The sequence below is a fragment of the Helianthus annuus genome, chromosome 15, assembly GCF_002127325.2.
Source record: "Helianthus annuus cultivar XRQ/B chromosome 15, HanXRQr2.0-SUNRISE, whole genome shotgun sequence".
Lineage (NCBI taxonomy): Eukaryota > Viridiplantae > Streptophyta > Magnoliopsida > Asterales > Asteraceae > Helianthus > Helianthus annuus.
The window spans coordinates 65,907,310-65,924,075 of NC_035447.2; the positions used below are offsets into that span (position 1 = coordinate 65,907,310).

Below are 16,766 nucleotides of genomic sequence, written 5' to 3' on the forward strand. Positions count from 1 at the left end.
GATATAATAAAATAATGAAAATAAAAAAATAAATAGATTTTGTAAAATTGATTTAAACTTAAATAAAATTTGGTGTTAGTACCTAAATGTGTTATATTGATAAACTTAAAAAAAATGCAAGGGTATTTTAGTCATTAATTAACTAATTTTGGTGTTAGAACCCAAAGGTGTTACAAAATTGAAACCATAGAACCTAAACCTGTTAAAAAAACAAGTTAGTACCCAAAGGCGAAATTATGTATAAACCTAAGGACCGATTTGTGTAATTAACTCAAAACAAAATTTTATAACAGCCACGATGGAAAATTCCTACTTTGTTGAACTTTTTAGGTGAAAGTTACAAAGAAATATATAATTAAGTATTTTATAACCTCCATTATTTTTTTTTAAATCACTTGTTTTTATAATCAATATCTTTGAACTTATTAAAACAATACATAGGTACAAATTTAATAAGATAGCTCAGTTTTGCTCGAATGGATTTGTGATGATTTTGAATGAGTTGAAACGAGTCATGCCCGATTAACAAGTAATTTTCTACTCGAATAATAATCCAAAGTTTTGAATAAATCAGTTAAAAAAACTACATTTTAGAGGGATCTCGACCTCTTTTACCCATTTGACTGGTTTCCTTTTGTAGCTAATTTTCCAAGAATGTACGCATTAAACTCGTTAAAGTAAAACACAGCGGATATAAACTCATTTGTAAATGAGCCGAAATTGTTGCTTCTGCAAGAAGCTTATACTACAAGCACCGAATTCGTTTTAACAATAAGTCAATTTTTATGTTCTGTTTTGTTGACTCGCTACAACAACCTTTGAAACAGAACACTAAATGATGATCTTTCTTATTGGTGTTCCTATGTCGGTTTTCGCAAATAAACCAACTACATCATGGGCATGTCTAATGCACGTAAAACATCTTTAAAGTCGAACTCACTTGTTTTTTTGTTGAACCGTTCAACCAGTTTGTACCTTGTGTCATTCAAGTAAAACGACTGCGCGGTTTCCAAGAGCCATTTTGCCTCAGAGTCGGTTAATTTGCTGGCAAACACGATATCCCCTCGAATAAGAACTAAATCTTTAGTTTCTGCAAACTCTTTGTAATGAGAAACGGTGAAGTAAGGGGCGGCTTGAGTTCCTCTTGCTTTGTAATCTTCAAGACCCGTGAAAAGTATGTGTGGCATCTGCACTGCATCAAAATGGTAAACGTTAGATGGTCCGGGTCAGGTTAAAACAGGTAGGACAGGGTTAGGTTGAACCCGGTGGTAAATGTTAGATGGACCGGGTCAGGTTAAAACAGGTAGGACAGGGTTAGGTTGAACCCGGTAAATCTTTGTTAACGTGTTAATTATGCTTACAAAAACATACCACTACAATAAATATTTTTGAATAACACAATTCTAGGATAGTGTATGCATCAAGTATCAGAAGAATCCAATTTGGATCTCACAAAATATGCAAAAGCTTTGTTGTCATGATTACGAGAAGTGATTATTTTGAAAACATGTGGTTCCTTTATGGCTTTATTTATAAAAGAGTAAAATGTCATTTTCGTCCATGAGGTTTGGCCAGTTTTGCGACTTTCGTCCAAAGGTTTGTTTTTCCGCATCTGGATCCAAAAGGTTTGACATCTTGCAAATGGCAAGATGTTAAACCTTTTGGATCCAGATGCGGAAAACAAACCTTTGGGTGAAAGTCGCAAAACTGGCCAAACCTTAGGGATGAAAATGGCATTTTACTCTTTATAAAAAGATAGTCAAAACATTTTTTGAAAGTTAAAAACTAAATAAACCTATATGGTTTGCTAAAACAATAGCGATGCTAGCAGGATTGTAGATAAAGAGAATCAAACCTTGCATAAACATCGTTGTATAACCACTGCCTTTCCACACAGGAAGAACAAAATAGCGGCTACATAAGAAGTGTTAATTCTCAAATAAAAAACCAATTAAAAAGGTAACAAGAACAAGCTTATCGAATATAGGAAGCATTTTCCCAACACGGACCCGTGATCAATCACAGGGTTTTCCTTTTTTTCTTTGTGGGTAGGTGGAGGTGGGCTTAATTAATTTATGATTTTATATTAATAATTTAAACACCTCTGTTAATTACAAAAAAAAAAATATCTATTTAATAACATACAATAATGGATATGATACTACAGTTCCTGAAAAGTCAATTTCAGAGGCCACTTTGGAAAGCTTGGGTTGTACAATAATAGAAAGGCGTTTGGAACAATCGGTAAATAATTAAGACTTTGGTCTTCCTAAAAAGTTGCTCTGGACTGAAAAAAAAATATAAAAAAAAATGATTTGAGATGAAGAGAAATTACCAGTCAGCAGCTCGTTGCTCCATCAGATGATACAACTTTGTCTTCATTGATGCACCAATATGACCTCTTCCTAAATGAAACTGAAAATTCACATCAGCTAGTTAAATACCATTTTGAGCATTGGGAAATGCGCACATCATGCTTTTTATCCAAAAAAAATTACAACAGATCAAATTATGCATATGAATAATTAATGTTCACTTAGGGAAGTGGAAAGAAAATAAGAATATTTGTATTGTAAAGGTAATGACAGGAACAAAATTCATTCGATTGCTTGGGAGAGAATTATGGCCCGACCCCAAAAGCTAATGGTGGAACGGTATCGGGTCTTTAAAAGCCCACCGCTTTTGCGCTTTGCATTTTGCGCCTCGATTTTAACCCTCATCGCTTTTGTGCACTTTGCGCTTTTTAAAACCAAGGGTCGGTCTCTTCTATTTCTTTAAAATTAAGTATACCTGGAATGTGGAAAAATATATGCTCGATCAATAAGGATCTTGCAAAGTTTTAGACTGATTTAGGGACGCTAATTAAAGGACAGGTTGGTGATGGTCTTGGTTTTTAAAAGCGAGAAGCGAACAAAAGTGACAAGGTCTAAAACCGAGGTACGAAGCACAAAAGTGCACCAGTTTTCGTACCCGAGGCGCAAATAATTATATAACTTTTTATATATTTCCTATAGGTTTCTAGCATCATTTACCCAATATTTAGATACGACTAAGCTTTTATATATGTTTTAATATTGAAATTACATGCATGTACAACAACATGCTCCACAAAAAATATGGGAAGATGGTGAAACTTCCTTATGGTTATGGAACTGTTGTGTATCATCGATCAACCAAGAATCTTTATCAGACGGAAGGGATAGGAGGTCATGGTCTTTAAATGCAGATGGTAATTTTCCTATTCGCACCCTATGACTTTTAATCGAAAAAAATATTTGTTCGGCATACAGCTCACACTTTAGATGAAACAATTGGGTTCCGATCAAAGTGAACTTCTTCGCTTGGCAGGCAGGCAGTCCTTAATAAACTTCCCACTTTGGTATTTTTATAGAAGAGGGGAATCAGTACCCGAAGAAATTCCAAGAAAAGTTACCCCAAGCAGTTTTCTACACAGCTTTATGGAGTATTTGGAGAGCAAGTAATGATAAAGTGTGTAATAATAAGAGTAATAGATTAGAACGATTTTTTAGAATAGATATCTATCTTGTTCATTAAGTTATCTTGTACATTAAGTTAAGGTTATCTCCTACCAAAATTAGAGGAGAGCCTTTTGTATTTATAGGGTCTTATATCAATGAAGAGATCATCGAATTTTCTAAACCTTTATGGTATCAGAGCATCAGTCGATCCTTTTTCTCTTTTCTTCTCCTTCTCGGCTCATAACATCAGCCGATTTCCCACCCCTCTTCTCGGTTCATAACATCAGCCGATTTCACATCTATGGCATCTCAACTTCACCCCGCAGTCACTGTGTCCAACATTCGTACCCTCATACCTGTCACTCTCGATATTGAAACCGGCCATTACACAACGTGGTCGGAATTGTTCAAAATTCAATGCAAATCCTTTCAGGTCTATGATCACCTTCTGCCTCGGGTCACTCCTGCTACATCTTCATCAGACAAAGACAAAGACAAAGAACAACCGCCGGCCGAAACTTGGGAACGGTTGGATTCGATTGTTCTACAATGGATTTACGGTACAATTTCCTCTGATCTTCTCCACACAATTCTAAAACCCAATACCACTGCCCATGATGCCTGGACCGCACTCGCGAATCTGTTTCAAGACAATGAAGCTTCTCGCACAATCGACTTAAACAACCGGTTTGCCAGTACCCGCTTGGATCAGTTCTCAACCATGACCTCCTACTGTCAGGCTATGAAAGTTATTTACGATCAGCTTACGAATATCGGCTCTCCGATCACCGATGAACAGCTTGTCCTACAGATCCTAACTGGGCTTACGGAACAATACGAGTGTGTCGCCCTTATCATTCAACAAACGAAACCATTGCCTACTTTTTATGAAACCCGATCTCAGTTGTGTATGGCAGAAACAAGGAAGATAAATCAAGCAAAGCAAGCCGCTAATCTCGCCGGAACGGCCCTAACGGCAACCTCCGATCACGGCTCCTCCTTCAGGGCACCAGACACTCGAACCTCGGAAACCAGGTCTGAATCGGAACGTGGCAGAGGACGCGGCCGTGGCAGAGGTCGCGGCAGGGGCAGAAGTGCTTCACGTGGACGTGGCGGCTGGAATTCCTCGGGTACTCAATATGGACGTGGTGGCTGGAATACATCAGGCTCCAATGGAGCGCATCTTCCACAGTACCCATCTTATCCATCTTTCCCTCCTAATTGGGCCGGTCAACAACACTTACAAAATTGGGCCACTCCACAACAACATTCTTGGGCCCAATGGATGGTGCCTCCATGCCCCTACCCATCTGCTCCCAAACCGAACAGCGCTGGCCCAGGTGTTTTGGGCCCTCGGCCAGCCCAAAATTATGCCGCTAGTCAAGTCTCCTCTACAGATGGCTACACACCAACGGACCTGACCCAAGCTCTTTATCACATGGCACTTAATCAGCATGATCCAAATTGGACCATGGACACAGGTGCGTCAGATCATATGACCTCTACTAATTTTCCGTCTTTATTTAATAATTGCATGTCTCGTAATATTGTCGTCGGTAATGGCAAAACCATACCCGTTATTGGACAAGGAAACCAAACCTTACCACCACCCTTCCCACCCTTCAAATTAAATAATGTCCTTTATGCCCCATCTTTAATTAAAAACCTTCTTTCGGTCCGTCGTTTTACTAAAGATAATCATGTGTCTATAGAATTTGACCCCTTTGGTTTTATTGTGAAGGATCTCAAGACCAGGACTCCTATTCTACGATGCAATAGTTCTGGTGACCTATACACATTGGATCCCACTCAAGTGTCCAAGTTCACCGCACCATCTACCTTTACCGCTGTGTCTCAAGATCTTTGGCATCAACGCCTTGGCCACCCTGGCTCAAATTTATTGCATTCTCTTAAAAATTCCAGTTTTATTGATTGTAATAAGGCAAAAACCAAATTATGTCAATCATGTGTTTTTGGTAAACATGTTCGTCTTCCGTTTATTGATTCTGTCAATTTCACTTCTTTACCTTTTGATATCATACATAGTGATTTATGGACCTCACCAATACTTAGTAGTGGTGGGCACCGTTATTACATTCTATTTTTAGATGACTTTACCAATTTTTTATGGACTTTTCCCCTTAGTCAGAAATCACAAACCTTCTCCACCTTTAAAAACTTTGCTAACTACATTACCACCCAATTTGAGCGTAACATTAAACAATTTCAATGCGATAATGGAAAAGAATATGTAAACGCTCAATTTAACCAATTTTGTCACTCTAATGGAATGAAATTCCGATTCTCTTGCCCACATACATCGTCACAAAATGGTAAAGCCGAACGAAAAATTCGCACAATTAATAACATTATTCGAACTCTTCTAGCTCAATCCTCGATGCCTAACATTTATTGGCATCATGCTCTCGAAGTTGCCACTTATCTTCTTAATATCCTTCCTAGCAAACTTCTAAACTACCGGTCCCCTACCCAATCCCTCTACCTCACCCAACCCACATATACTCATCTTCGTGTTTTTGGTTGCCTATGTTATCCTCTAATTCCTCACACCACTATTAATAAACTTGAACACCGGTCCATGCCTTGTGTTTTTCTTGGATACCCCCCTAATCATCGAGGATATAAATGTCTCGATCTTGCCACCAACAAAATTCTCATAAATCGTCATGTTATTTTTGATGAAACCACTTTTCCCTTCTCTACTTCTCCACAAAAGTCCCTCTCCTCATACGATTTTCTCTCCACTCCCATACATCCATCCTTCTGGACACATGTTAATTCCTCCTCTACTTCTCCCAACTCGGCCCAAACCTCACCTGTTTCCCCTACATCCCATTTATACTCAACGCCCCCCCCCCCATTCACCACCACGGCCCAACAGCCCTCCCTCTAAACTACCCATAAACCAAACCTATTCTCGCCGGCCAAAGACTCATACAAACCCGATACCTCCACCACCCCCAGCCCCTCCTATCGTGCCTACGACTAGTCGTACCATACGCACTCGGTCTATGGACGGCATCTCAAAACCCAAACAACCCTTTAATCTTCATGCCTCTCTGGTCACTCCCTTACCTAAAAACCCCACCGAAGCTTTGTCCAAACCGGATTGGTACAATGCCATGACGACTGAGTTCAATGCACTTATTAAAAATAAGACGTGGGAATTAGTCCCTCGCACCGCTGATATGAACGTAATACGTAGCATGTGGTTGTTTCGACATAAATATCGATCGGATGGCACGCTGGAACGTTATAAAGCTCGGTTAGTTTGTGATGGCAGTACTCAGCAGGTGGGCATTGATTGTGGGGAGACATTTAGTCCGGTTGTCAAGCCGACCACTATTCGGACTGTCTTGACCCTAGCTTTATCACAGTCCTGGCCCATACATCAGTTGGATGTCACCAATGCCTTCCTACATGGAAATATTAGCGAAACAGTTTATATGTATCAACCCATGGGGTTTCGTCATCGCCAGTATCCGGATCACGTTTGTTTATTAAAGAGATCATTATACGGATTAAAACAGGCACCCCGGGCATGGTACCAGCGGTTTACGGATTTTGTCTTGTCCATTGGTTTTCAGCAGAGTAAGTGTGACAACTCTTTATTTATATATCATCAGGGTTCTGACATGGCTTATTTACTTATTTATGTTGATGATATTATTCTTACGTCCAACGATACTCTACGAGCTACACTTATACATCAATTGGCCGCCGAATTTGACATGAAAGATCTTGGACCATTGAGTCATTTTTTGGGGATTACGGTAACACGACAGCACGATACTATGTTCTTGTCACAACAATCATATGCATTAGACATTATTGATCGGGCCGGTATGTCATCCTGCAAGTCGGTTGCTACTCCCGTGGACACAAAATCTAAACTTAGTGCCTCTTCAAGTGACCCATTCGAAGACCCTACGTTATATCGTAGTCTAGCTGGTGCACTTCAGTATCTTACCTTCACCAGACCAGATATTAGTTATGCAGTTCAGCAAGTATGTATGCATATGCATTCCCCTCGGATTGATTGAAATTCTCTTAAACGCATTATTCGATATCTACAAGGCACTACCTCGTTTAGTCTCACTTTGGGTACCTTCCGTGATCTCTCATTACGCGCATACACTGATGCTGATTGGGCTGGTTGCCCTGATACTCGACAATCTACTTCAGGGTATTGTGTTTACTTGGGTTCTAATTTATTATCTTGGTCATCCAAGCGTCAGGCTGTGGTATCTCGTTCTAGTGCGGAAGCAGAATACAGGGGTGTTGCGAATGTGGTCGCCGAATTATGTTGGATTCGAAATTTATTATTAGAATTACGCCGCCCCCTTCGGAAGGCTAGTGTGGTTTATTGTGATAATATAAGTGCAGTTTATTTGTCTGGGAACCCGGTACAGCATCAACGTACCAAACATATTGAGTTGGATATTCATTTTGTTCGTGACTTGGTTCAACGTGGTGATGTACGGATTCTTCATATACCATCTCGCTACCAAATAGCTGACATCTTTACAAAAGGTCTTCCGCGGGTTTTATTCGACGATTTTCGGTCCAGTCTAAGCATTCGGCCTCCTCTCGCTTCGACTGTGGGGGTGTAATAGATTAGAACGATTTTTTAGAATAGATATCTATCTTGTTCATTAAGTTATCTTGTACATTAAGTTAAGGTTATCTCCTACCAAAATTAGAGGAGAGCCTTTTGTATTTATAGGGTCTTATATCAATGAAGAGATCATCGAATTTTCTAAACCTTTAAAGAGCATTGACATTGAACCTCTAAATGCTACTTTTTCTATAAATAATTAAATATAGAGGGAAAAATAAAGAAAACAACTAAAACTCACTACACTGGAACCTCTATAATAGACTAATAGAGAAAGTTTTATTGGAAACTAAAGTGACCCTCTATATTGAGAGGCTTACTATTCATCAATCTATATATTACTGTGAGTGTATAAAACCAAGAAAAAACAATAAAATAAGTGTTTGTGAGTAAGATAGAGATAAAGCTGGAGAGTCGAATGTGAGATGTTCTTAAAAAAATACACAGTTTAGAGAAAATGGTGGTTTTTAGTTATATTATATAGATGGAGATAGAGACTCGGATGAGAATGCTCTAAGGAGACATGTGTAAGGAGGATAACGGAAGAGATTAAAGTCTTCTCCTTTTTGTGGATTAAAAATAGGGTGAACATAAATTGGCTCGAATGGTCTGTGTGGTATAAATTCGATGTAATTTGTAGACCGTAAAAATTGGTGTTTTGTGGTGTGGGTTCTAGCTTCTTGCTGGTTCCCGTTGATTATTAATATCTATGTTCCCAATAATCAGAAACGATAACATTGTTAAATCCAATTAATCAAGGAGTAAATTACAAAAATCGTCCTTTATGTTGACACTAAATTGCAAAGTGTGTCCTTTGTCTTCAAAAAATACAAAAAAAAACGTACTCGATGTTTGCAAACCCTTGCAAGTTATGTCCTTTAGCCCTAACTTAGTTAATTTTAGTGGTTAAATCTGAAAAATGGACCCCACATGAGGACATCTTGGTCATTTTACCCTAAACACTTAAAGAAATAATCAAAAACCCCCTCTCCTTCCCTCAACTCTCTCTTTCTCTACAAACTATCTCTCTATACAATCTGCCACCACCGCCCACAGCACCACCACACTGCCATCACATCACCACCGCCCATAGCTCCTCTGCCATCAATACCCAAAACGATTGTGATTATGATGTTTCTAGCAAACAGAAGTCACTGGCATTTCACATGGAGTACTTTGATTTTGTTGCAAACAAACCACTGAACCTGTTACAATTTACTATCCTTTACCAGAATGGGCAGTGACAGGTGGGATAACATTTTTTAGCATTTACGTTTCACATAAAATCACTCAATTTTGTTAGCCATGGTTTGAAAGTCAACCGTAGGAACTAAACCTTGCAAAACTGAAGGATCAGGTAAGCTTGTAAGTAAAATTGGGTCTAGGTGAAAACGGGTTCCGACCAAAATGGGATCGAGTTGAACATGTCGATTTAGAGAAAAAAATTAAAGTGGGTTCGGATTGTGACGTTCACTGGAGATTATGGCAACTATGGTGGTGATGGCGGTTGTGCTATGCCAGTGGTGATGGTGCCATGGGCGGTGTTGGCAGATTGTATAGAGAGAGAGAGTTGAGGGAAGGAGAGGGGTTTTTTGATTATTTTATTTATTTAAGTGTTAGGGTAAAATGACCAAAATACCCTCATGCGGGGGTCTATTTGGTCAGATTTAACCTTGAAAACTAACTGAGTTAGGGCTAAAGGACATAACATACAAGGGTTTGCAAACATCGAGTACATTTTTTGTACTTTTTGAAGACAAATGATACACTTTGCAATCGAATGTCAACGTAAAGGACGATATTTGTAGTTTACTCATTAATCAAGCAAGCATTGAACACAACCGTCCCATTGTCCATGTCCAACTGGATAAATAATTAAACATATAGTCAATCATCATATCGCAACTGTTTTCTAATAAATGTGCCTAACTGTCAGCCACAACTACCTTATTCACTAAATTATTAAAAGCCACCAAAAGGTTAATGGAATATACTGAATCCGAAATGAATAAAAATGAATATTCAAAGAGAGCTTCTTTAGAGACAGTAGGCCTATGTGGAAGACAATATTCATAAGTTACAGTACCTAACAAATGTCATTTTGATGTTAAGGCCATGAACTTGAAGGAAAGCAGTTAAGTCGTACTATCTGTCATTTTTCCTAAACTTAATAATTGAACATTTGAAACAACTACTTCTACTTATATCAGAAAATTACAAATTGAATTGTCGAACAACTATTTGTAAATTAGTTAAACAACTCTCACATGCATATATAGCTGATAGTAATCACTTAAATGAAAAAAAAAAATGCTTAACTAAATAAAACTTTGATTATAATTTTGATCAAGTTAACTTTATTATATGGTTGAATGTACATTTATATTTTGCCTATAAATGTTACAGCAACGAGTAAATTTCATGTCTTGAAGTTGATAATTCTCACTGTATTTTTAAGGATCTTATGTTGGTTACTTCATCCGTTTTGTAACTGCAACGTTATGTAAAAACTCTATTAACTAATGCAAGTGCGTTCAATATAGTTGAACTGTGAGTTTACGATAAATATCTTCAAGAAACACAAGGGTGACCCACATTGCAAAAACCTTAGTTATGCACCTAATAAGTCTAAAAAGAATCAACAAGCGGTAGCAAGAACTTACATCATCCCAAATTTGAGCTAGATCCTCTGGAGTTTGATGTTTTGCCCTCTCAATGTCAATAAGGGACTCCAATGGCTTGTGCTTCAACGGAGAGAAGCCCGATGCAAAGCTTGAAAATGTGTGGGAGCCATGTGAAACCGATTTAAGAATGTCACCTGAAACGCAATGCCCTACTCTGGGTGCTCTTTGCACAGAACTGGTGAATAATGACTGCTTTATAGGAAAGGTTGCCTGATAAGTACCGGAATGACTTCGAACCGAAGAAAGAGCACGTCTTGAGAGCCTCGCTGCTACACGTAGCATTGTGCTTCTCTGTTACGCGATGTAAAAAGAAGACAAAAATCTTTCAGCTCTATCCATGCAAGAACATGATCAAAGAGAAACGTTGTTTAAAATTTAATCCGTTACAGCATATCATATGTTCTAACATGTTGCAAAATTTAACACCTTTGTTTCTTGTAGTACTTACAAAAAAGTTCCTTTTCTGCTAGCATCCATCGAAATCGCTAGTATTAGATTGTATACCAGAGACTGACATATGGAATTTGTTTCAAATTCTTAAAAAAAAAAGGTCAGCTCTTTCACGCATGAAATCACTAATCAACGTACAACTCTTTTTACATTAAAAACTACAGGTGGAAATGTGGAATACGCTTAGCCTAATTGGCAAAAGCGCTCAGCAAAATGACGTATATTTTGCAGTTGAAAAGGCTATATGTTTGACATCAACAATCAAAATACTGCTGTTCTTTTTGCTACAATAATTGACGATCAAAATGCAGCTCTTTCTTTCGCTATAGAACGTGAAATAACTTAAATTTGAATCTAATTTCATTTCAACCTCTATAAAAACGAATCTCTATAACACAAATCCAATCAAACCCATCACAGACATTTCATCTAACAGGTGGTATACAACACATATGCACCACAATAACAAAAATAAAAAACTTCTTACAGTTATTAACAATCAAAATGCAGCTCCACTTATTGTTATTAAAGTTAGAAATAACCTAAATTTCAATCCCATTTCAATCCAACCTCAATAGAAACATCTCTCTATAACTCTATTACACAAATCAATTCAAATCTCTTACAGACATTTCATCGAACAGGTGGTATGCAACTATTCAACACATTGAAATTCACCACAAAAAGATTAAAACATATCAGATTCATTTCAAGAAAATAGAATAACCATAAAACTACAAATTATTCTCCAATTCATCATGCTTTTAACAGATCCACCAAACCAACTTATCAGAAGCTATAAACTTTCATATGCACATGTACACCACAATTAACCTAATAAGTAATAACATTTATACCTGAATTCTGTTGCAATTGCAAGATATCCGGTCGCCGGATATTAGACACGGACGGTGGCCGGAGTGAGCTGCCGGAGCTTCTGAGAGGGAGGGTCAAGCGTTATGGGTACGACGCCGTATAACTGTATAAGTATATATGGTTACATGTTTATGGGCTTGTTCTTGAACCCAACCCAAAAACTTTACATGAGCTTAGAAAGGCCTAGATTTAAACTTTTAACGCAAAGCCCAAACAAAAAGCCAGTGGGTAGAAATCAGTTTTTTTTTCTCAAAAACCGGTTCGGGTCGGGTCAAAGATGGTCTAACATTGGTATTTTCAGGTTGACCTGTTTCAATGGAGGGGGCTACAAACCTATTTAAACCCAACGACTTTGTCATTCTAACCTGTAATATGATATTTTTCAATGATTGAATAATGTGTTATGTTAAATGTAACATCCCAAATTTTAGTGTCATAATATTATAACAGAATGTTTTGACGAGGTTTTAATGTACAAGATGACGAGCAATTTTAAACCCGATAACCACGATTTCAAGTACTTGCAGGGAACCAATTGCAATTATATAAAGGCCTAGTGAGGAGCTTTGGGAAAAGAGACACGGGATTAAACTAAGATGACCCAAATGTAAAGTTGGTGTTTAAATCACCAAGGGGGGACCCTAGGACCGAAAACCGATCCCATGTGTGTGTGCATTATCGATGGGGACGGGAAGAGCGACTAGGGTTTGATCGTTTATCTTCCAATCTCAATTCCAAGTAATCCTCGTTATATTTTATCATATTTTATTGTTGAATGAGGTGTAGGAGATGTGATTGGGGTGACGTTTGTGTGCGTTGGTGGAGGCGTCAGGTGGCGATGCTGGCATCAGTGGAGGCATCGGGTGGTGATGGTGACGTTAGTGGTGGTGTCGGGTGTAATGGTGATGTCGGCGGGGGCCGGTCGGATAGCCATGGTGGCAACTAGGATTTTGCATGGAGATGGCTTTGCATGCATCGAGTTTCAATTTAGGTGTGCATGCAAGAACACATCACAGGTGACCCGATGTGAGATTTGCGTAGGGCTGGGGGTTCGATGATGGTGGTTTTGAACGTTATTCGGGTACGGGAGTAGTAGAGATTCTCGAGAATGCAACTTACTTGCTGGGGTTTGGGTGTCGTAAATGTCAACTCGTGTGGTTTGATAGTGGAAGTGCACGGGTGCACACTAGATTGTGATAGCCGAACGCTAGACACCGTAACGAGAATTCATAGCGATGGGTTTAGGTCTTGTTATGACTCGAAAGTGGCAGTAATCGTATTTGTGTTATGACATGTTGGTGTTTGTGTGCACTTTCGTGGAACCGATAGCTTTTGCAAAGAAGGTGCATATTGCAAGTGAGTTCTAATCCTTTTTTATGTGTTTTGGGGCTAGCATATATGTTTTTCATGCATTTACATTTTTTTTTTTTTGAGTTTTTGATGAAATGACGAGTTTTATGAACGTATGGTTTACTAAATGTTTTCATATGAGTCTTCGTTGGGTTCAAAGAGTTATGTAAATAAGTAACGTTATGGGATTAGTCTCAAATAGGTATTGTGTTTATTGGAATGCGCAATCTTGTATGTGTAACGCCCTAACACGTAATAACTTAAAAATGACGCAGCGGAAATATGAGCCTTAAAATTTCTTTCTTTATTAGGCACATTATTTACATGAAGGCTCAAATACAAAATGTCAAACATTTATTAGAAGGGATTTACAACATCACATTAAATTAACGCTTCAAGCAATACATAAATCAAACTATGTGACCGTTCTTTCCGTACAATCCTTGCTCTTGACTCGATCTACGTCCGCTTCTCTTCGTTAGTAGTAGAAGAAATCCATATAGTACCTGTGGACATCACATACAACTTAACCATTAGTCATTAACAACATCACACGACATTATTCTCACATAATTAAAAATCGTATAACATTCGACAATATAAACATTGATTCAATCGATTATCCTCTCGAATTCTCTTGTTCCGAGTTCGGCTTAAATTTCATAAGAATCTGACGTTCTCATTCATGCATTACATTCCAACCTCAAGCACATTCTTAGTAACGTTAATACTCAAGCGTATCTAAATCATGCATACATACATACATACTTACATACATACTTACACACCTACATACGTACATACATTCAAACATACCTACCTATGTGTATTCATACCCACATGTTTCGTACAAGTTCTTGCATACCATTTATATATAATTCTTGTTCAACTTATTTGCATTCATCTATTATACTTATTCATTAACTACATGGGGCTTAGACTTGTATTTATAACCCATAAACATCTAGGAAAGGTTCAAAATCAAGTTTGGGAGGCTTGCCGTAGACCACGGATAGTATACCGGAGATTACGATCCATAAATCAACTTAAATAACAAATTTCAGCTTTTGAAACATAGGGAGGGCGTCGGTGTAAGACCCTAACACGTATTTGACAAAAGGTCGCAGCGGAAATTTGAGCCATAAAATTTCTTTCATTATAACTGTCTTGACTTACTTGAATTTCATTTTTAAAACAACTCTTGTATATCGAATACATCAATTTAACTCTTTTACAGAATAAAGCATAACTTGTTTGTATCGAACTACTCTCTCATACAATCCCGTACAATCCTTCACGTGACTCGGTCCTCGATCTCTATTCCTTGATGATCCTCGTGTTTCGTACTACCTGCACTCACCACATAAAAGCTCGTAGCATTAGTACGCAATATAAACATACATTATTTATTCATGTTTACTTTTCATTCCGTTAACTCTTTACAACCCGGCTTTCCATCTGATCATACAATTCGCGGTGAGACTTCTTTGATATTCCTGCGTTATACTTCATTACCCAGGCACGCTATTAATATCGTTAGTACTCAATTTCATTGGACACATGCGTACCTACCTTCATACATACTTATACATATTCATACGTTCACACATAATCAATTACATACATACATAGATACCCACATATAAACACATTTACGTTAATACATGCATTTCTACATACACCCATACCTACATCATTACGTACACTCATGACGTTATACATATATACATACATACGTCCCTATTTGCAACATACCCAACTCATACATGCCTACTCGTATACACCTTCACATATCCGCGTGTATTTGCTCACACACTTATAATCTTACATACGTACGCACATACATGCTTACATACACTTCTACATACATGTATAGATTCATACAAACATACATACATACCTATCTACATATGTGCATACACGTATGCTCATAAAAACGTAAGTTAAATTAGTCATATGCAACTTATAACAAGTTTAAACAAGTTATGTGGGTCAAACAAACAAAATTAAACAATTTTGGGATTCAGGGAGGGCTAGACGCCCCACCTAGCCCCTTTTTGACAGCAAGTCCCTTTATAGTTGCTGCACTTTGCCCAGCTACTAATATTCACCAAATATTAACTTATAACTTGCATAACTTTCATTATACAATTCCGTTTTTCACGGTTCTTTTTCCTACGCGATCGTAATTTAATTCTCCATTACATGGAGTTAACATCCGACATCCGGATTAATAAAATTCTGAACTTTTAAGCTATCGACTTATTACCTTTTTTACAAAGTTTTGACCCGTTCATGCATTTATCAAAATAATCTCATTTTTTGACCTCGATTCCTCATGAACCTTATAATTTCAACGTTGTTTATCATAAAGGATTGAATTCTTGGATGTCTTGCATCCTCTTATCACATTTTCGCTCAAAAGCTTATTTTGACCCGTTATGGGTATTTACGCATTAAATGGTCTATGACATACAAAACCATACCCTTCGCTTTTAAACTTGACCAAAACATTACTCTAATCGAATAGCTTGTTTCCAAATGACTTTTAAGGTCGTTTGCCCGATATACCTATCAAGGGCGTTTTTGTCAACTTTGCTCCATCCTTTACAACAAAGGACTTCATTGCATATTTAACCAATCCTACTACTTAACTATAACTCTAATCACACATACCTTGCTCGAGTCAAAGCTATGACCCGTTTTAATACTTCATCCACTAAGTTGCTAGTTAATAACAACGCAAATCCTTTCGCTATCCACCCTGTGAATTCATAGTACTTGACAATAAAATCATTAGTCGACATCGTCAAATGGTAATGTCTTCACCATTTGACCCGTTAAGTCTAAATGTCCATTTTATCCTTGTGGGACTTTAGTTAGTCATTATCCCATCCATGTAACTTATTCCTTCGTTAATTCATAACCAAAATCACCATAATACCATTTTTACCCTTTTTGACCATCAAACTTAGTCTCTTAACATAATCACATGTTCCGACCCATATCAAAACTTGTCAGAACATCATAATTCACATATTTACTTACCATGTTTGTAATCTATACATTAAATAGATATTCTACCAAAAAGGGGTGTAAGCTTACTTACCTTGCATCCGAGTACGCTTCCCGTGCACATAAGTTCCATTTAACCCGCTTCCTCTCCCAAGCTTCCACGCCGTTTATCAAGCATCAAACTATCATGTATCATTCTCAAGATAGTTAGCTTATTCATCATTCATCACGACTTTTTCACCACACGGATCTTATATTAAAATTATAATCCAA

The 16,766-nt window shown here is 37.7% G+C and overlaps 2 protein-coding genes across 4 annotated transcripts; one reads left to right on the forward strand and one right to left on the reverse strand.

Annotated features, from left to right (window-relative positions):
• Nucleotides 1–692: 692 nt before the first annotated feature.
• LOC110911769 lies at nt 693–12,267 on the reverse strand. Of its 3 annotated transcripts, none has more exons than XM_035983864.1 (5): nt 12,110–12,267; nt 10,782–11,093; nt 2,336–2,415; nt 1,856–1,881; nt 693–1,192 (listed from the first exon to the last, which is right to left on the reverse strand). In XM_035983864.1, exons 2-5 carry the CDS (start codon nt 11,082–11,084, stop codon nt 888–890), a joined length of 714 nt encoding a protein of 237 aa, XP_035839757.1. In that variant the 5' UTR covers nt 11,085–11,093; nt 12,110–12,267; the 3' UTR covers nt 693–887. The 3 variants fall into 3 exon arrangements, with proteins under 3 accessions (XP_035839757.1, XP_022012111.1, XP_035839756.1); XM_022156419.2 differs by having other exon boundaries at nt 1,856–1,914; XM_035983863.1 differs by having other exon boundaries at nt 1,856–1,914; nt 10,782–11,133; nt 12,110–12,264.
• Nucleotides 3,605–5,521, forward strand: LOC110911768. Its single transcript, XM_022156418.2, has 2 exons — nt 3,605–4,960; nt 5,221–5,521. Exons 1-2 carry the CDS (start codon nt 3,781–3,783, stop codon nt 5,256–5,258), a joined length of 1,218 nt encoding a protein of 405 aa, XP_022012110.1. The 5' UTR covers nt 3,605–3,780; the 3' UTR covers nt 5,259–5,521.
• Nucleotides 12,268–16,766: the final 4,499 nt, after the last annotated feature.

What these genes read in the sequence shown, in the direction of transcription:
- LOC110911768 (XM_022156418.2), top strand. Translation starts at nt 3,781, where the DNA reads ATGGCATCTCAACTTCACCCCGCAGTCACTGTGTCCAACATTCGTACC. An exon ending in AAATTGGACCATGGACACAG is followed by an intron (nt 4,961 to 5,220) that starts GTGCGTCAGATC and finishes TTTATTGTGAAG; the next exon opens with GATCTCAAGACCAGGACTCC.
- LOC110911769 (XM_022156419.2), bottom strand. Translation starts at nt 11,084, where the DNA reads ATGCTACGTGTAGCAGCGAGGCTCTCAAGACGTGCTCTTTCTTCGGTT. An exon ending in TAGCTCAAATTTGGGATGAT is followed by an intron (nt 2,416 to 10,781) that starts GTAAGTTCTTGC and finishes GTGAATTTTCAG; the next exon opens with TTTCATTTAGGAAGAGGTCA. An exon ending in TACAACGATGTTTATGCAAG is followed by an intron (nt 1,193 to 1,855) that starts GTTTGATTCTCT and finishes ATTTTGATGCAG; the next exon opens with TGCAGATGCCACACATACTT.